The sequence below is a fragment of the Delphinapterus leucas genome, chromosome 15 (assembly GCF_059928025.1).
Source record: "Delphinapterus leucas isolate spDelLeu-1000000601 "Yukka" chromosome 15, BTC_Dleu_Yukka2, whole genome shotgun sequence".
NCBI classification, from domain to species: domain Eukaryota; kingdom Metazoa; phylum Chordata; class Mammalia; order Artiodactyla; family Monodontidae; genus Delphinapterus; species Delphinapterus leucas.
Window position 1 is genome coordinate 21,863,594 of NC_143143.1, and position 21,477 is coordinate 21,885,070.

General features: G+C 39.9%; 2 protein-coding genes across 2 annotated transcripts in view; both read right to left on the reverse strand.

Moving 5' to 3' along the window:
• Positions 1-1,056: 1,056 nt before the first annotated feature.
• ANKS4B (ankyrin repeat and sterile alpha motif domain containing 4B) lies at positions 1,057-9,678 on the reverse strand. The gene is made up of 2 exons (XM_022588587.2): positions 9,515-9,678; positions 1,057-3,936 (listed from the first exon to the last, which is right to left on the reverse strand). The coding sequence occupies exons 1-2, from the start codon at positions 9,676-9,678 to the stop codon at positions 2,862-2,864; spliced, it is 1,239 nt and encodes a 412-aa protein (XP_022444295.1). The 3' UTR covers positions 1,057-2,861.
• Positions 9,679-11,661: 1,983 nt separating this feature from the next.
• The window catches only part of LDAF1 (lipid droplet assembly factor 1), a 53,225-nt gene continuing 43,409 nt past the window's right edge, over positions 11,662-21,477 (reverse strand). The window contains exon 4 of the mRNA XM_089896062.1: positions 11,662-11,729. Coding sequence (XP_089752188.1) covers positions 11,705-11,729 — 25 coding nt within the window. The 3' untranslated portion in view covers positions 11,662-11,704. The remainder of the gene's footprint in view (positions 11,730-21,477) is intronic.

A 21,477-nucleotide genomic window follows, 5' to 3' on the forward strand; every position in this document is an offset into this window, starting at 1 on the left:
GAATCATAGGAATCAACAGACCAGAGTAATCTGCATCCCGTCTTCAGCCTAGGCATCACATTCTGTTGTTCAGCAATATTTATTGAATACCTGCTGTGTGATGGATTGGCACTTGGTACAAGGGATATATCAGTGAATACAGGACAGAGCAAATTCCCTGTCCTAAAGGAGCTTACATTGTAGTAGGGCAGAACCTAGCTTCTCTGCTAGGGAAGTGGGCATAGGAGAATTCCCAGGAGCTGGAACTGTTTAATTTGCCTCCTTTGCTCCTTGATATGTAAGACCAAAGGTAATTCTGTTTGGTTCATACACTTTAAGCCAGTCTTTGCAATAATCATCAATATAGTATTTACCCTTTAAATGGAACAGGAGTTATTCAGAGAATGGTAGATGAGCCTATGGAGTCTGTAAGCTGGGATACCTTAATAAAAATAAAATGCAACTATTGGAGAAAAAAAACCCAACACCTTCTAACAACCCATTCTGGCCTCACTGTGTTTTATGTTATTCACTGTTATTATATAAAGGGATTATGTTTGCTCTCTCCTTTTTAATCCAGCAATGTTAAGGAAGTTTTATGTGAGGTTTTAAAACCCACGGAACACGCACTCGCTTGAGGTGTTTTCAAATTCATATCCCTTTATCTCATCACAGAACTGACATAAAGTCCAATGGGATGGTCCTGGTGAGAACTTCCAGTCCTGCTGGGCAAACATCCCCTTCCCATATTTCTGAGCAAATTGCTACCCCTCCAGTAGGGCAACATGGACAAATTCCAACTAGAAATAATCAAATCCCATGAAGCAGGACTAAATCCTATAATGCTGAATTCCAGTAACATTTTTGCTGGCCTGTCTTTTCTTATTTTCCCTAAGAGTGCCTTTCCATTTACTATTCTATCATCTTCCAAGTAGCAATGCTGGTTGCCAGCTCAAAATTCTTTATGCTACCTCTCATTTGCTAGAATACATTGTCAGGCTTTCTATATTATTTTTACCTCTGACAATGATGTACAAAGCACTGCTGGAAAGCATCCTTTTTGTTAACAGTAGTACTTTCCTAGGGGCTTATACTTCTCCTATATCCTAGCAATGAGTGTCTCATTAGGCAGATTCTGGGGGTTACTTGGAGAGAGGATCCTGGAATCTACAATAAGGACATACTAATAGAGAAAGACTGAGACACTACAAACTTTTTCTGAGTGCCTTCTATGTGACTACTGCTTTCATGTACATTATTTCATGTACAACTGCAGTTTACTCCAGAACAATGAAATGCAGTATTTGTGAACATAATCATCCCCTAGTGTAACATATTCATTCAATGACTGACAACCTTTTCGATCCATTCATTGAGGAAGAATGTGCCAATTGTTCATCAGATTTAAGCATCTGTATCCTCCATGGTGCCTCTTAAAGTAACACAGACAGCTGTGAATCAGGAAGCATGCTGAAGCTTTTTCTATATTATACACATAATCAATGGTAAATTCCATTTAATGCAAGGCTGGCTATAAAAATCCAGTGAAGCTTAGCTATTCAAGTAGGGTTTCAACTTAAATTTGGGATTTCCATTTAAATAACATCAGCAGCAGTATTAGTGTTGACAGTTTATATTGTAGAACCTACATGTATTCAGACGTGCAGAAATGGTGATAGACAACAGTAAATAAAAGATATGTATATAATAAGCATAAAAGGTAAAATTTACAATTGAATTTTCCCTACAGAGAACCTAGATTTCTTTTTCCTTTTTTTTTTTTTTAAGTTTCAGGAGGCACTTACCCTTAGGAAAAATCATCTAACAAGCCAGAGTTCTTTTCTGTATCCTTCTTTCTCTCCTCCCTGACTCTCTTGCTTAAGCACTGTATTAGTCTGCTAGAGCTGCCGTAACAAAATACCACAGACTGTGTGGCTTAAACAATAGAAATTTATTTTCTTATAGCTCTGGAGGCTGGAAGTCCAAGATCAAGGTGATAGAAGGTTTGATTTCTCCTGAGGCTTTCCTCCTTGGCTTTCAGATGGCTGCCTTCTTGCTGTGTCTTCACATAGCCTATTCTGCGTGTGTGCACATCCCCAGTGTCTCTACCTCTTCAAAGGACAACAGTCATATGGAATTAGGGCCTCACCTTTATGACCTCATTTAACCTTAATCAGCTCTTTAATAAAGGTAATATCTTCAAATACAGTCACATTAGGGATTACGGTTTCAACATAAGAATTTTGGAGGGAGAAAATTCAGTCCATACAGGTACCATACATTCTGTTTCTTTGTCCTCTCTCTCTACCTGCCATCCTCTCTCTGTTCCCAGGCAGGAGTACTATAGACCCATTTCTATTACTTGTGAACATGTGAACATCTGTTGAAGGGTTAGACACATTTAAGTTGGGCATCACGCCACGGGCCAATGGAGGAACTTTAGTCTCCACCAACAGGTAAAGTCATAGAGCTAAGGACAGAACTGGAGTTCGAATCCCTAGCTATGAGGACCAGAAGTTAAGCAGCAGCTAATATGATGAGAGATTATAATTTTAAGTCCAGAGTTAGGAAAGTGAAGGAAGTTTTTCCCTTCTCTGTCATCCATTTAATCCTTTCTGTATTCAAAAATATCAAAAAGATAATGGAAGAGAAATGTCATTTTCTTATTCCCAGGTCTCCTTGAGTTTCTCATTAGTGGTTTATGTGGACAGGTATAGAGTATTTCTCAGAGTAGAATTTGGGCCTCTTAGATGGACACCTCCAAAACCCTAGAAACCCAGTAGTCTGGTACTGGGTAGAGAGTGGGTAATGCCTGAAATGTTTCCAGTGGGCCACAGCATCACCCCACTGCTGCAGACTCACCCAGTTGACCCAACACTCCATCAGAGGCTGGTGTCGACCAACTGCCCAGGCTGTTGTAGCACCTGCTTCCTTCTGTTTATGGCACTAAGGACTTTCTTCCTGGGACCCAGCTGCATCTGTATGCTCTGAAGGTCCTCATCAGAGCAAAGCAGCAGAGCTTCCAGATCAATCTGCTCTCTCATGAAAATAGGAAGGAATTCTTCCAGGCAGTGGGACTGCAAGAACACTTCCAGGGGAGTAGCATCAACCACATCTTCCTCCCATTCCACTTCATCCTCATCCCAAGGCAGATCATCTTCATGGTGGTTTTCCGCTCCCTCTTCATCAGCCTCAGGTCCTCCTTGTCTCTGAAGCAATTCACCGGGCATTTTCAACCCCAACTCCCTCTTGCTGTCTGAGATGTCTTCAGGGCTCAATATTCTGTTCCTTCTAAAAACAACATTTCCTAGACCTGGACGGTTGAGAATGGATTCGTGTTGCACACAGCTGTCCGCCTTTACTGAGAACTGGAGCTTCTCTTTGAAGTGCCCTGAGAAGGGGTCTTCGTCCTCCTCTCTGAACACTTCCATCACATTCTTCTGCCCACTTGTTCTCTCCTTCCCTAACGGCTCTGCTGTATCTTTGTTCTTCTTGAACTTTATTTTAAAGGTGTCTTTAATGCCCTTAGACAGTGACCCAAATGTGTTGGAAGCAGAAACATTTGAAAGGGATGACCTGGAGAAAGTGTCCTTGGAAGAAGAAAGAGTCCCAGATTCCTCCTTGTTGTAGGTGCGGGCCATCTTATTTTGGTGCTTCTCCTGGAGCCTCTCACACTCTTTGATCTGCCTCCTGGCATTCTTCTGAGCCTGCTCCTTCAGCCTGGTGACCTTCTTGGGGTTCATGATGTTCTGGGCAGTGGCAGCATTATCCAAGAGACCAACACATTCATTCTGCTCTCTGCTGGCAGCAGCATCCAGTGGAGACTGTAAATCGTTGTCCAGGGCAAAGATGTTGGCTCCAAAGTTGATCAGAAATGAGACACAGTGGGCATGACCATTGGAGGCTGCATAATGTAAAGGAGTATTTCCCCAGATGTCACATCTATCAGGATCCCCTCTAGAAGAGAAAATATAAAAAATACATGCTAATTTTTTTCTCTGAACATGAGGTCTAAAAAATAAAAACTAAAAGAACAAAATGCATGTTAATCCTGCCTTGACACTGTTACAAGATAACTTCTGAAGGTCCACATACGTCACATCCAGACATCACATGGCCAGAAACAGAAAGAGCCCATATCTACCCTGTATCTCCTCGTTAGAAGCAAGAAAAGCTTTCTAAGAAACTCCCAACATGAGCAACTTTCTTGTCTCATTGGCCAGAATTGGGCCACATGCCTAAGGGAAAGGAAATAGAGCTACCTTGTTTATCTTAAATCAATTAGATTTTTCCCCTGTATAGCATTACCCCGTGGTGTGCTGGTAAACGTTAACAACCAGCTCACCCAGGAAAAAAAATCAAGCTCTGATTTATATAGCATGCGCCAATTTCTGTGATGTAAACACACCACCATAGCACATTTCAAGCTCCTAATGTGACATTACTGGACACAGAATTTGCAAGAGGTGCACAGTCAATTGAGTATAAATTATTCCCACCACATAGATATTTAATAGATGTGCGTTATCTTAAGAGCAAAGATAACAGTAAAATGTGGTAAAATAATTAGAAAGTAGTAAGTTTTGAGTATTACCTTTTTAATACATTTTATTAAATTGTAAGTTTATATAATTTTATTTTTAATAATGGATTGTTTATCTGATTCAAACGTCCTAAAATTTAGTAGTCATCTCTCCTGAGCTGGTAAGAGCTGGTTCTGAAACTATACCTTGTACCTTAAAGGATCTTGGTCCCTAAGGTAGAAACAAGATAGAAACAAAAATCGTAACATGGAGGACACCAAGCTTGTTTCGCAGAGTATCAGGGAAACCACAGATATGCAAACAACTTGCTGACAGCCCCTCCAATTGAGCATGAGCATCACACGGGCACACTGAGGGACTAGAATGACTGAGAGCACACTTTGAATGCCGCAGGCTGAAAATCCACTGCATGTTATGTACTGGACTCCTCCACCTCTGAAATTGTACATGCAACCCATGAAGGGGCATGAAGGACTGTCTGGCCTGTGCAGGAACCCTTGAACTCTCGAAACTTACGTTGAAACTTGCACTTACTTTCCATCAATCATTTCTGAGCACCCTCCCCCTCTTGTTCCCTACTTCCAAGATAAATACTCCATTCAAATGCCAGTCAAGGAGCCAGATCTAAAGCAGTGCCTCTTGTCTCCTTGTTTTCAACCCCGTAATAAAGCCTTTTCTCTCTGCAAAAGACTGTTGCCTTGGTCTTTCCATTGCACAGTGGGCAACGAGCCCACTTGCTCAGTTACAGTTCCAGTACACCACTGCTACCCTCCTCTGAGTCACAGGTAGGGAAGTGAAAACTGAACAAAACTGGTTCCCCATCAGCAAGAAAGAAGAGAAAAATGGGGCTTCCCTGGTGGTGCAGTGGTTAAGAATCCGCCTGCCAATGCAAGGGACACTGGTTCGAGCCCTGGCCTGGGAAGATCCCACATGCCGCAGAGCAACTAAGCCCGTGTGCCACAACTACTGAGCCTGAGCTCTAGAGCCCGCAAGCCACAACTACTGAGCCCATGTGCCACAACTACTGAAGCCTGCATGCCTAGAGCCCGTGCTCCACAACAAGAGAAGCCACGACAATGAGAAGGCTGCGCACCGCAATGAAGAGTAGCCCCCGCTCACCGCAACTAAAGAAAGCCCGCACGCAGCGACGAAGACCCAACACAGCCAAAAATAAATAAATTAAGTAATTAAAAAAAAAATGTATTCCAAAAAAAAAAAAGAAGAGAAGAATGGATACTGGGCAGGAAGCAAACAGTGTCTAATACAACTAATATTTGTACAAAGAGTCTACTGATTCCTCAGTTTATTTCCACATAATTATGAGTAGTTCTGCAATGGTTTAAGGTAGAATTGGGGGCATTATTAGATAGCATTATGGCCAGGGACCCCATGCCTGACACAGAATCGGGTACATGGTAGATAAAAAAGATTTGAGGAATGAATATCTACTGGAATACTGCCCCAGGCTTTAACCCCCACCCCTTGCCCTTCTCCTGTGAGGCCTTGAGTTACAAACAGGCACAAATGAAAAGTAATAACTTTTTAAGGTAAAGTGGAGTAATAACTTATTGTTAACTACGGCTCTGACCCCAAGCCACTGTTGAGAACTCTGATAATACAGGTACTAAAGGGCATCTTCCTTTGCCCTAGTCTAGACTCCAAAATCAGGATCTCAGTAAACTTTGGCCAGGCTGGCCCCATGGGATGGCAGGAGAGAGAGCCTGAGAAGGCCTCTTAACATTCCTGGTAAGTAGCAGGTGGAAACAGGAGAGAAGGTCCATGCCCTTGCGACTGGCATGTTAATGCACTGTGGCCCTTCCATTCCTTGCCCCTTAAATTTGGTCCCTGGACCAGCAGCAGCAGCAGCAGTAACATCACCTGCAAGTTGTTAGAACTGCAGAATCTTGGACTGCATCCCAGACCTCCTGAATCAGAAACTGAAGTTTAACAAGATCCCCAGGTTAGGCTCACTGCAGGTTGAGAGCTGTACTAGTTAAGGTAACCCAACCAGTGTCCTATAATTTGGTGAATCAGATTTGTAATTCCTCCATGGGAATCCTTGGCTTCTTCATGCTTTTTGGTTACAAAGCACTTACACATTCTCTGTACCTCCCCCCTACCACCAACAAGCACAATCTTTCTCTTAGAGAAGGAAGAAAAGAATAATTATCAGAGGGGTAAAATAAGACTCCAAGCCCGTAATTGATTTTCCCACCAGTACACGGGCAATACACTTTGGATCAGGCCTGCCTCCAAGTCTACTGGTCTCCAACACAATATGGTCTTACGTTAACTCACCTCAGCTTTTCCCTTTTACCTGCTGTGAGGCCTCAAGTTCAACTTTTCTAGGACTCAGAGTCCTCATCTATAAATTTAGGATAGTATTACCTACTCATAGAACTATTACATGAATCACTCAACATACATATAGCATTAGAAATGTGCTTGGTACATAATGAATACTCAATAAACTTTACCTGTTACCATTTCCCTTGTCTCTAAACTCAAAATCCTTAATTTCATATATTTATTTTTTTCTCACACCCATCTAGTAAATTCCTGCAGCACTGCGATGACTCTTGTGGCTTTTTAACACTTATAGTCTTAATTTGTCAAACATGTCCTGCCCCCCAACTAGATAATACGTCTCAGAGGGCAAAACCTGTGTCTTTTGTCCTTTGTGTCTTTTGTCCTTTATATCATCCATATCTCATAGCAGATGTCTCAAACTCAACCTAAAGAAGCCAAGAACGTAATGTAAGTAACTTAATGGGGCCAGGTTTGTTCTTTCAACGAAGTCATAATTAAGTGCAAGTTCCATCTAAAAAGCACAGACATTGATCAGCTGTGGCTGATTGCTACCTTGAATAAAAGCAGACACAATATTGCCAGAGTTTCCATTTTCCAAACAAAGCCAGAAATCCGGAATTTCATGTGAAGCTTTTTGATTTTTAAATGTTGGCTCAAATTTAAGAGAAAAATACAGTGAAGTCCAAATAAAACACATTTGTGGACTAGACCCAGCCATAAGCTGGCAGTTGGCAACCTCCTTCTGAGCAGAGAGAACAGTGTAAGCAGACACACATATAGGTGATGTTACATATTTGTGGCACCAGGAGTATACTTCAGTGTGACCAGAGATAAGGGAAGGGAAATAAGTTCAAAGAGGAAGGAAAGAAAATAAAATTGAATCTAAGGAAAGCAAATATATTAAATAACACAGTTCTGTTGCACAGCCTTTTCCTGATTTAATTGTCTCGGATCAAAGGAAACCTCTTTCAACCTTAAAATAGTTGTATATCTTAGGGGAGCACAGTACCTCACCCCCAAAGATGGAGTTTCACTTCTTATTTATTTTAACCAAACACCACACTCAAAAGACATAAAAGAGGGATTTTAAAACATCTAAGACATTACTGTAAACATAAACATATGGATTAAGTTTGCCTGAAATTAGATTGGGTAAGTTAAAAGAGAAATTATTGAGAGGAGTGAACTGTGGTAAGGATGTTAGAGGTATTAAAAAGTTTGGGTTAAATCTACATGCTTCAGGTCATAAAACAGTGGAATTTTCCCATCCTGAGGGACCTTATATGATCCTTCAAGATAGGAAGAACATGAAGAAAATCTGAGGTGACCCCAAAGACTGTTCTTCTCTTAAGAAACACAAAATTCCAAATTTAAAGATGAAACTGTCAGTAAGCTGATTCATGAGTTTCCCTGGTGCATTTAAGCTATTTCCACTTGAAATAAATTCTGTTTACAGACAACTTTCCAAATTAATGTACAACTTAAATCAAAATGTTTACTATTGACAAGTTGGGGGTCCTTCTAAAATCAGTCCTTGTCTTTCAATCCCTGATATCCTTCACATTTCTTGATAGAACCATTACACATACCTGTCCAGATAGTCACAAACTCATTTGATGATCTGAGTCCAATACTGATGTTGTTCAATGTATCGTTTCCTTCAGCTAAATTCATAAAATTTTGATTTGACTTTTTTCCTATCCTTCTTTTCCCAAAAGATAAACTCAATGAAAAGATTTTAAGTAATCATATTTTGCCCTTGCTTTTTTGTAGATTAGTACATTTGGGCAATAATTTTTAGAGCTGGATTGCTATTATTGTCACAAAATAGGCAATTTGCTTATATTAAATTACTCTGAGAATCTGTTCCATTTCAGTTTCTCCTTTTGAAGCTGATTTGATTTTTTTGGAGTTGTTCTCAGAAAAAAAATCACTCTTTCAAGAAATGTTTTTCTACATAGCAAGGAATATTTAGACTCACTAGTAATCAAATAAATGCAAGTGAAAACAATGCACCACCATCTATTTGCCTATCAGACAGGCAACAAATAAAAAGAATACTACTACTCAGTTTTGGCAGGAGTGTGAGGGAATGAACAATGCTGGAGGAAGCATAAAGTGGTTCAAATTTCCTGGCACAATATGTGCCAAAAGCCTGTAAAACATGGCACCCTTTTTTTTTTTTTTTTTTTGTGGTACGCGGGCCTCTCACTGTTGGGGCCTCTCCCGTTGCGGAGCACAGGCTCCGGACGCGCAGGCTCAGCGGCCATGGCTCACAGGCCCAGCCGCTCCGCGGCATGTGGGATCCTCCCGGACCGGGGCACGAACCCGTGTTCCCTGCATCGGCAGGCGGACTCTCAACCACTGCGCCACCAGGGAAGCCCGGAAAAGATTTCTAAAGACACAGAATTAAAATATCTTCCCCCAAGGCAAATAATAGTGCCTTAGAGTTCAGGATCTGTGTGTGTGTGGCTCATAAAGGATCAGCCAACACACGGTGCCAGTTCTCAGAGTGAAAAGAGAGCATCTCTGAAGCATTTTCTCCTTTTCTCTAAAAAAGACAATTTTTTACACAGACTAGAAAGAAAGCAAAGTATTTTCACTTTTCCCCTGCCTCTTGCTGCTGTCTGCAAAATCCTACCATAAACAGTTTCCAATCAAAACCATCAGGTTGATATTACCCTCTGCTGCAGATTATTTCTAGGGCTTCCAAGTTCCCATGGTAGGCTGCCAGGAGTGTGGGAGTCATGCCATCTTCATCAGAAAGATTCAGATCTCTCTTGGTAGCCTCTTTCAGAAGTTCCAGGTAGCTATCACTAGCAGCTTGGTGGTAGCGAGTGGACATTTTTTCTGCTCACCAAAGCTTTGTCAAATATCACTCTCCAGGCAGAGCAGAATGTCAGTGAAGCAGCCTTCCTACGAAGCTTGTTAATCAGTGACAAGGAAGAGTGTCAGCCCAGGGCAAAGCTCATTCCAACCTCCCTCCGTGGAAGGCAGCCAGAAAGGTTCACAGCACTGAACTTAGACCTTTTCTTTCTGGAATGGCCATGACATTGAACACCGAGGACTGCTGTGTTCATCTTGAATGTTTTGAGGCACTGTTTTTTTTTTTCTGTCCTTTAACAAGTCCTGAATGTAATATTGGTCATCTAGGCACAGAACGTAGAAAATAATTTCAAAACAACTCAGAACTAGCCTAGTTCCCTGGAGAGGTCTATTTTTTAAAGTGCTGTATTGAGGTATAATTCACAAACTATGAAATTCACCCATTTTAAGTGTACAATTCAATGATCATTACTAAATTTAGAGTTCTGTAAGTATCACCATGAAACCAAGCAGGACCCTGTGGGGCCTTCCCAGGGACAGACCCCCTCCTCACCTAGTCCCCCACCTCTTGTTTATAGAAAAGCTGTAGCCTCCTAGGCCTTCCCCGAGTTCTAAAGAGCAAACTTAAACAGAGAAGGGAGAAAAGACAGGAACAAAGGAGAAACCATCAAGCAAAACAAAATAATAACAGTTTAGCCATAAAACAAAGTCAAGGGCCTTTAGTTCCTTCTCGAGGACTATAGATAATATCTTGAACCATATCCTTGAGTTGTTTGGCAGATACTAAAACCCTCACCAGGTGAAAAAAGTTAACTGCATGCCGACCACCAGCACATAGACCCCAGACCAGTTAGAACCAGAAGGTTGACGATTGAGATTCCCAAAATATCCCCCTGTTACCTCACCATCAACCAATAAGAGAACTGTGGATAAGCTGATCGCACATCCTGCGACCCTCTCCCTTACACTGTGTTTAAAAACCTTTCCCTGAAAGCCATTGGTGAGTTTGGGTCTTTTGAGCAGAAGCTGCCCATTCTTCTTGCTTGGCACTCTGCAATAAATGCTGTATTTTCAGTAGATTGGCTTTGCTGCACTGAGGGTGAGCAGACCCAACTTCTGTTTGGTAACAACCATAATCCAATTTTATAACATATCCATAACCCCCCAAATATCCCTCATGCTAATTTGTAGTCAATCCTCATTCCTACTCTCAGCCCCAGGAAACCACTAATCTGCTTTCTGTCTCTACAGATTTGCTGTTTGTAGGCATTTCATGTAAATAGAATCATACAATGTATAGTCTTTTGTGTCTAGCTTTTTTTCAGCTTAAAATAATTTTTTAAGGTTCATCCATTTTATAGCATGTAACAATATTTCCTTCCTTTTTATTTCTGAATAGTTTCTACTATACTAATATACCACATTGGCTTTATTCATTCAACAGTTTATGGACATTTGAATTGTTTCCACATTTTGTTTTTATGAATAATGCTGCTATGAACATACAAGTCTTTGTGTGGACACATATTTTCATGTCTCTTGGGTATATACCGAGGAATGGAATTGCTGAATTACATGACGATTTGTTTTTAACTTTTTAAGAAATTGCCAAACTGTTCTCCAAAGTGACTGTACGATTTTCATTTCCATCAGCAATGTATGAGGCTTCAAATTTCTCCATGTCCTTGCAGCATTTGTTATCTGTCTTTTCATTTTCAGCCATCCTAGTGGGTGTGATGTGGTATGATTGTGGTTTAAATATTCATTTCCCTAATGAACAACAATGTTGAGCATGTTTTTTTATGTGCTTATTAACCATTCTTACATCTTCTAAAAAAATTCTTTACTCATTTTTTCATTAGGTTGTCTTATTATTATTGAGTTATATAGGAGTTCTTTATATATTCTAGATACAAATTTTTATCAGATACATTTTGAGCTTAATGAAAATGAAAGCAAACATTGCAAAATTTACAGGATGCAGTTAAAACAAAACTTACGTGGGAAATTTGCAGTTTTTAATGCCTGTGTTAGAAAAGAAGATCTCAAATCCTTAACTTAAACTTCCACCTTACGGAAAGAAGGAAAAGCATAGAAAAATTAGTGTAAATAAAGAGCACAATATAAGACCAAAAACATGGTCCAAATTTATCTGCAATCAAAATAAATGTAAACAGACCAAATTCACCAGTTAGAAGACTGAGGTATGTCTTATTTACAACAGACATCTAAAATATAAAATTGCAAAAAAAATTGAAAGTGAAAAATGTAAAAGTTATATCAAGCAAATACTAACAACAAATTGGTACAGCTATATTTATATCAGACAAAAAAATAGTTTAAGCCAAAAATATTACCAGGGATAAAGAGAGATAATACATAATGATAAAAGGAACAATTCATCAAGAAAATATGATACTCCTAAACCTGTATGTACCTAATAGCATAACCTCAAAATAGAGAAGACAAACAGTAGTAGAATTTAATGAGAAAGAACAAATCTGCAATCATAGTGGGAGATTTTAACATAACTCCTTAATGTTATATATCAGTCAGACTAAAGATTAGGAAAGGTATAAAAAAATTGAACACAATTAAGAAGCTTTATCTAACAATCCTATATAGAACACTGCACTCAAAAGAAAATGCATGTTCTTTTCAAGCACACGAGAATATTTATAAAAATTGCCCACTTAATAGAACCGGTGCAGGCCTCAACAAACATCAAATAATAGGCTTCATGTAGATCATGTTCTCTGAAGACAGTGCAATAAAATTAGAAACCATCATCCTTATACAACTGGTTAACTGTTCACATGTTCTCTTGTGATATAACTTTTATATCACTTTCATCATCAAATACTTACCATTTTGCATTGTAATTTTTCTTCTCTTTAATATGTCATAAATATTTCCCATATTGTTATAAAATATTTAATATGCTTGGATAATAGTCCATGTAATTGATGTGAGGAAGGTATATATTTGAAGTCTGTGACTGTTTATTCCTCTTATCTCTTTTTGTCCAAGTCTTTAGTCCAAGATAAATTATCTGCCCACTCTGAAATAGTACAAAGCTTTCATCTGCAAATTCCTCACAATAATTAGCTCTAAAGGTCAATGTGTGTTCCTTTTTTTGGTTTCTATGAGAACAACAGTGGAAGCTGTAGAAGCAAAGCCTGGAAGGCAGCATTATTTGTTTGTTAAAAAAAAAAGGAATTTTTTTAGCCTAGAGAAAGTGAAATATCCAAACATGATTGTGGGCACTTTGAGAACAATGTAACACTGTTGCTCTATCATTTTTGCATGAGCCACTTTAATTTAGACACAATTGCATTCACTAATGTACTCTAAATAGAAAATCTTATGTAACCTGAGAAAGAGCTTCTCAAAGATGGATTAATAGAAGAGAACACTCTGTTCTATTATACAGTATTCTATTCTATTCTACAGTAATAGAATGCTAAGTGCCAATCAAACAAGGAGTCTGCTGCCAGACAGAGATGATGATGGTGATATTAATGATAATGATACCAATGATGAGAAGAGTAGAATGATAAGAATTAAGGTAGAAGCAAAGGAAAAGGAGGACAGAACAATTATAGAGGGGAATAAGAATTGGAAATGCAAGACAAAGAGGAGAAGGAAGTTTCTCAACTCCAGTAGTACTTACGACTTGGACTTAAACTCTCCTATGAAATGTTAAAAAACTGAGCTTTTTTTTTTTTTATGGTGAAGATATTGGCACCCTCTGGCATTTCCTTGGGAAAACTTTTCCTTGAGAGAAGAATGGATGGGGAGGGAGAGGGAAAGCAGAAACAAATCTTTATGAATCTGAAGATCCTCCTTACTTCATCCCTTCAAGATGAGGTTGAGAAAGAGGGCTGAACTTGGAGCTAGAAGGCCTAGAGTCCATATGGTCTGGGACAAATTATACTATCTATTTGAGTCTCTATTTCTTTGTGGATAAAATTGGAGGAAATTGCTCATGATCCTATCATCATCACCTAAGCTTACAGGAATAAGGGTGAAATGAGATTTAAAAAATTCCTTACAGACTATAAAGCATGGTATTACAAACTGGAAGTAGTGTGATTGTGGCTTAGGGGACAGGGAGAGAGCGCTATAGCTCAATAATTGGTCTACTTCCTTATTCCCCAAAGCCCAAAGAAAGCAAAATTGGTAGAAGATGGTAAGGGCCAAGATTAATGAAAATAACTAACACAGATTTACGTATAATGTAGACACGAATTCCTTATGAGGGGTTGGATAATTGTGGGGCAATTTTGACTTTTGACTGTTTTTTTCTTATGGAAATAAGTATTTGAGTCTGTTCCAACAGTATGCTGCTGGACGCTTGGAAGGTCAGAGAAGACCTGCCATATACAGAGATTTTGAGGATTAGATTTAAGTGGTGATGACCCTCGTATTGTTCTATTAGCTAGCAAGTTAAGGCCCACATCAACCATCCTATTGGAATCAACCCTGCTGCCCTCAACTCACTACACTCCTGCAATATTAGTATAACTTTAGAGAAACATCCTGCAAGTGTCTTCTGTGTTGTTCTGGTTGCTACTTAGGTTCAGAGGGGTAGACTCTATTTCCTCCTTTGTTTTTCTAAAACTCTAGAAACTCAGCCTATTACCAGGATCCCCAAGAATGTAACTCTGAGACCCCTTCTGCCTAGACACCACTTCTTTTTGCCAAAGACTCATAGGAAAACGGGGTTAACGAGCTTCCAGGGACAGCATTTGGAGAGATTCTCTCACCAGTGGGTCTCCTCTTTCCCATAGAGCAATGCCATTTTCAACTCTTCATTGTTGTGTCTATAATTCTGTGACCTCTCCTGCTTTAATAGCAGCTACCTGATAGCTGAGTGGTCTGAACAGGAGTCCCATATACCATGAATGCAATCCTGGCCAAGTAGTCCTTGGATGGAGGATTTATCCAGGGCTTTGACCTATCTATAAAACAGAATCCTGTATGTTCCCTTGCTTCGGGAGAGGAAAAGAAGGGACAAAGACTAGTGGTTGTTGATAATTCCAGTCTACCCCACGAAAAACCAACGCCAGCAAAGTGGAAAACAAACTTCTCCCTTGTTCTGAAAAACCATTCACTGCTATTTGGGAAAGAAATTCAACAGCTTGTGCAACCTATATTTTTATTAATGGGATTGCCCCCTGCACCGCAAGAGGTCTGGCTTTCAGAAGCAGACATTATTTGTTCTTCAAAGCTACTCACATCTAATTACAGAGGAAATTCACTTGTATGGTAGGGAAGCACATTTTTATGTAATAAGGAAAAAGAAAATATCCAAGCAGAACATTTGCTTTTAACAAGATTACTTCATCTAATGAGCCTCTTATTATGAATTCTATTGAAAATAAAAACAATAGCAGAAAGTAAATGAAAATAAAGGGGATTACAAAAGCCCTGTTGTTACCCAGAAAACTTAGAGGAATCAGGCAAGAGCAGAACCAAGCATCGTTAACACACTACCGCATGTGCTGAATGGGTTTATGAGAAATGTATCTGTTGAGGTAAAGACATTTTCATATGGATTATTAAGAAATGTCACTTACATGTGTATTTTTTCCTCTTTATCACTGTAATAAAACTGTTCAACCTATTTGATGTGGACTTTTTCTATTCAAAAGAGATTTCAACAATCCTGCTTGTCATTTAAACTCATATATAACTCTTAAAATACAGAGACTTTCTTTCCCACAGTGAAGATCATTGGTGTTGTTTTCCTTAGAAGCATTGTTTAAACACAAGCATGAAGCAATCAAAAGAACCATTGTCTTCCCTTTTGTTTTTTCTTCTCCAAATGAAAACATTTATGGAAATATTTAGGTGGATAAGTTGAGTATTGAAATTGTAATGTCCCTGAGGTATTGATTGGGCTTAATTTATTCACATAAGTTTCAAGACACTCAAAGTCCTATTTTTTTCTGCCAGAAAAATAGAGCTGTTATTATACCATCTGGCTTGCATGAGGAATCTCTTGGCATCTCTTAACTGCACATTTTATAAATGCTAAACCCCAGATGGCAGTACGTTTTAACAGTGGAGAGTTTTATAAAGGTTTCCAAAAACAAATTCTTTAAAATGTGAATATTAGATAGTCTAAGCAGGGGCTATGAATTTAAATTCCACGCTTGAATTAACTGACTTTGTTAGCTGGACAAATTTCCTTTTATCTTATGTCTTTTCCCCTTCCTAATTAATTATGGTTTTATGAATTGAAGACCTCAATCAACATAATCATATGACCTAAAACCTCACACAAAGTTTAAGTCCTATAAAAACTTCAGGAACAATGATCACTCGGAAACCTACATCAGTGGCCATTTTGTTTCAAGATGGCAGAATTTACCACAAGGGAGGTGTGGTATAGCACTGTTAAGCAGATTATCAAATACCATCAAAACCATTCAACTTTCTCAAAGCTGATAGTTGGACTGAGAAGACAGGAAAATGTGAATGTCAAGCATTGCACTGAAATAAAGCCAGAGTACAGTATGGTTAAGAACACCGATTCTTAAATTAGACACTAGACCCTGCATTTTCTTAAACATTCTTCTCTTTCCTCTGCATTTTTCTTTTTGATAATAAGAACAACAACTTGGTCCTGGGGGTTTTATCATCCTATACCTTACAACACAGTAAAAAAGAGTATATATTTTATAGTCACACAGAGCTGTATTTCCATCTGGGAGTTTACATTGGTTTTCTAAGGCTGCCATAAATAGTACCTCAAAGTGGGTGGCTTAAACATCAGATTTTTTTTTGCTTAGAGTTCTGCAAGCTAGAAGTCTGAGATCCAAGTTTTGGCAGAATTGGTTTCTTCTGAGGGTGATGAGGGAAAGATTTGTTCCAGGCCTCTGTCCTTGACTTGTAAAAGGCCATCTTCTCCCTGTGTCTTCACATTGTCTTCCCTCTGTATATGCCTATGCCCAAATTCCTTCTTCTTATAAGGACACCAGTCATATTGCATTAGGGCCTACCCTAATGACCTCATTTTAAGTTAATCACCTCTGTAAAGACCCTAGCTCCAAACACAATCACATTCTGAGGTACCTTGGTTTTTGAGGGGGAGGCTTCAACATTAATTTTTTTTCTTTTTTTTTTTCAACATTAATTTTGAGGGGTATTGCAACTCCCACTTTCTTGTCATTTCCATTTGCATGAAATATCTTTTTCCACCTCCTTACTTTCAATTGATGCGTGTCCTTTGCCCTAAAGTGGGTGTCTTGTAACAGCATATTATAAGCTCTTGTTTTTTATCCAATATGCCACTCTGTCTTTTGATTGGAGCACTTAGTCCATTAATATTTAAGGTAATCATTGATAGATATATATTTATTGCCATTTTAAATGTTGTTTTCCTATTGATTTTATATTTCTTCTTTATCCCTTTTCTTTTCCCTTTTTTGGTTTGATGATTTTCTTTTGTATTATGCTTATGTTCTCTTCTTTTTGGTTTTTGTGAATCTACTGTATGTTTTTGATTTGTGGTTAACCTGTTATTCAAGTATATTAACCCTCTATGCTTCCCGTACCTGGATATCTGTTTCCTTTGTTAGGTTTGGAAAGTTATCAGTCATAATTTCTTCAAATACATTTTCAATCCCTTTTCTCTTTCTTCTCCTTCTGGGATCCCTATTATGTATAGATTGGCACGCTTTATGTTATTCCATAGTTCTCCTATATTGCTTTCATTTTTTTTTTTCATTTGGCTTTCTATCTGCTGTTCTGATTGGGTGATTTCCATTATTCTGTCTTTCAGATCATTTATCCATTCTTCTGCATTTTTCATTCTGCTATTCATTGCCTTTAGCTCAGCTTTCATATCGGCAAATAAGTTCCCTAATTTTTCTTGGTTTCTTTTTATAGTTTCTAGTTCCTTTTTATAGCAATCAGCATTTCTATCAATAGTCATTTGCAATTCCTTCACTATTTTCATTATCTCTTTTTTCAAAGTCAGTGTCTATTAGACTGAAGAGGTCTATTACATTGTTCTTTCAGCGAAATTCTCTTGATCTTTTCATTAGGAGTGGTTCCTCTGCTTCTTCATTTTACTTATGTCTCTTGCTCCATAAGTTTAGGAGAAACAATTATATACCGTGGTCTTGGAGGGGTATTTTTATGTGGGAGTGTCCTTGTGTAGCCTGCGTGGATTTAATATTTTTTGGTGCGAGGGCTGTTTTTAGTGTGGCTGGCTGCCACCTCTTTCCTCGGTGTATGCTGGCCATTATCCCCTTGATAGGAGGTGTGACTATTGTTGCGGTGACCAGAGCCTGCACTGGACATTGAGCGGGGCCTCCTCTTTGCTATGTGGTTGTCATGGGCCAGGTCTCTTCCCTAGCTATTGGGATAGAGGCCCCCAGATCCATTTCTGAGCTGTGTTTCCGAGCTGTCGTGTGAGGTAGGTGGGACTGGAGCTCTCCCATTGGGAGAGGAGCCACTGAGTATTCCTCCACCATAGATGTTCACCAGTGAATGTGCTCTGTTGTGTCACCTGTCACCCGTTGTGTAGGCTCACAAAGTACACTGTCGTTGGCACTGCCTTGGCCAGGTCTCAACCTTGGGAGTGCCAGCAATTGGCCCTGGTATCTATCAGGTATTGTTTTTACAAGGCAACCAGTGCAGATCCACTGAAATCAGGCCCGAGGACTGCAGTAGGCATGCCCCTGGACCCGCTATGAGTGCTACGGAGCCAGCTCATACCCTGGCCCAGCCCAGGCCCCATGTGCAGGTGCCCACAAAGCCCGCAGCTGCTAAGCCAGAACCATCCCAGCCACAGGAGCACCCGTTGTCCACTCAGATGTCCTGCAGGCGCTGAATTTACAAAGCCGGCAGTGGAGGTGTAAATCCGTGGCTTGTGCAGCCAGGGGGAGAGATTTCATTCAGCCTTGCTGCCTAAGCTGCCCAGGCCCTGGGACTCAGCTGTAGTTTCAGCCCTGTCTCTGCGTGTGGGCAACCTGGTGGCATCTGCTCCCAGAGCCTACCGAGGCAGCGGCTGGGGCATGGGAGGCCACCGAGGTGGGAGGCCCCGAGGTGGCAGCTGGGGCACAGAAGCCTGCTGAGCTGGCGGCTGGGATGCGCTCTCCCTGAGCCCCTGTAGGCAGGGAGTGGTGCATGGAGAAAAAAGCTACCAAGGCAGCACCACTCCTCCCTTTGTGGGCCACTTAACAATGGCGTTTCACTTCTGTGGTGGCCTGGGTTTCTTTCACAAACAATCCCCGTTGCGGCTGTAGCACGCTCCAGCTCCTTCAGGCTGTCTCCATGCAGCCAACAGCACTCCTCTCCCGGGGTCTGTCCTCTAAACGCCGAGTTTTGGCTCCCAGCCCCACCCATAACAGCAGACTCATGTCTCAGGCCACGATGAGCCGGGTGGTGGCACAAATGTCTGTGTAAGTCTCTCTCTGTTCTGCCTGCCACCAACCAGTTGTGGTGCTCTCCTCTGAGCCTCTGAAGCTCACTTTCTGTCACAGCTGGTCTCCCTGCCAGTGAGGCAGCTTCCCACAGTGTGCGGGAACGTTTCCTCTTTTTCAGCTCCCTCCCAAGGCCGCGGGTCCCATCCCACTTCCTCTTTTTTTTTTTTCCTCTCATCCTACCTGGTTACATGGAGATCTTTCTTGTCCTTTCAGGTTTTTGAGGTCTTCTGCTAGTGTTCAGCAGGTGTTCTGTGAGAACTGTTCCATTTGTAGATGTATTTGTGGGAGGAGGTGAGATCCAAATCCTTCTACTCCGCCATCTTGATGTAAATGGATTAAATGCTCCAACCAAAAAATATAGACTGGCTGAATGGATACAAAAACAAGACCTGTATGTATGCAGTCTACAAGAGACCCACTTCAGACTTAGGGACACATACAGACTGAAAGTGAGGGGATGGAAAAAGATATTCCCAGCAAATGGAAATCAAAAGAAAGCTGGAGTAGCAATATTCATATCAGACAAAATAGGCTTTAAAATAAAGACTGTTACAAGAGACAAGGAAGGACACTACATAATGATCAGGGGATAAACCCAGGAAGAAGATATAACAATTGTAAATATATATGCACCCAACATAGGAGCACCTCAATACATGAGGCAAATGCTAACAGCCATAAAAGGGGAAATCGACAGTAACATAATTATAGTGGAGGATTTTAACACCCCACTTACACCAATGGACAGATAATCCAGACAGAAAATAAATAAGGAAACACAAGCCTTAAATGACACCTTAAATCAGATAGACTTAATTGATATTTATAGGACATTCCATCCAAAACCAGCAGATTACACTTTCTTCTCAAGTGCACACAGAGCATTCTCCAGGATAGATCACATCTTGGGTTATAAATAAAACCTTGGTAAATTTAAGAAAATTGAAATCGTACCAAGCATCTTTTCTGACCACAGCACTATGAGATTAGAAATCAATTACAGAAAAAAAAAAAACACCTGTAAAAAACACAAACACATGGAGGCTAAATAAATATGCTACTAAGTAACCAACGGACCACTGAAGAAATCAAAGTGGAAATCAAAAAATACCTAGAAACAATTGACAATGAAAACACGACAACCCAAAACCTGTGGGATGCAGCAAAAGCAGTTCTAAGAAGGAAGTATATAGCAATACAATCCCACCTCAAGAAACAAGAAAAATCTCAAATAAACAATCTAACCTTACACCTAAAGAAACTAACCTTACACCTAAAGAAACTAGAAAAAGAAGAACAAAGTTAGTAGAATTTTATAAATTTATAAAAAAACAAAACAAACCCAAAGTTAGTAGAAGGAAAGAAATCATAAAGATCAGAGCAGAAATAAATGAAATAGAAACAAAGAAAACAATAGCAAAGATCAACGAAACTAAAAGCTGGTTCTCTGAGAAGATAAACAAAATTGATAAACCTTTAGCCAGACTCATCAAGAAAAAAAGGGAGAGGGCTCAAATTAATAAAATTAAAAGTGAAAAAGGAGAAGTTACAATGGACACAGAAATACAAAGAATCATAAAAGACTACTACAAGCAACTATATGCCAATAAAATGGACAACCTGGAAGAAATGGACAAATTCTTAGAAAGGTACAATCTTCCAAGACTGAACCAGGAAGAAATAGAAAATATAAACAGACCAATCACAAGTACTAAAATTGAAATGGTGATCAAAAAACTTCCAACAAACAAAAGTCCAGGACCAGATGGCTTCACAGGCGAATTCTATCAAACATTTAGAGAAGAGCTAACACCTATTCTTTTGAAACTGTTTCAAAAAAATTGCAGCGGAAGGAACACTCCCAAACTCATTCTATGTGGCCATAATTATCCTGAAACCAAAACCAGACAAAGATACTGCAAAAAAAAGAAAACTATAGGCCAATATCACTGATGAACATATGATCCGGAAATCCCACTCCTGGGCATACATCCAGAGAAAACCGTAATTCGAAAAGACACATGCACCCCAATGTTCATTGCAGCACTATTTACAATAGCCAAGACATGGAAGCAGCCTAAATGTCTATCAACGGAGGAATGGATAAAGAAGATGTAGTACAGGGACTTCCCTGGTGGCTCAGTGATTAAGAATCCGCCTGCCAATGTAGGGGACATGGGTTCAAGCCCCGGTCCAGGATGATCCCACATGCCACAGAGCAACTAAGCCTGTGCACCACAACTACTGAGCCTGCGCTCTAGAGCCTGCGAGCCACAACTACTGACACCTGCGCACCTAGAGCCCATGCTCCACAACAGGAGAAGCCACCGCAACGAGAAGCCCACGCACCGCAACAAAGAGTAGTCCCTGCTCGC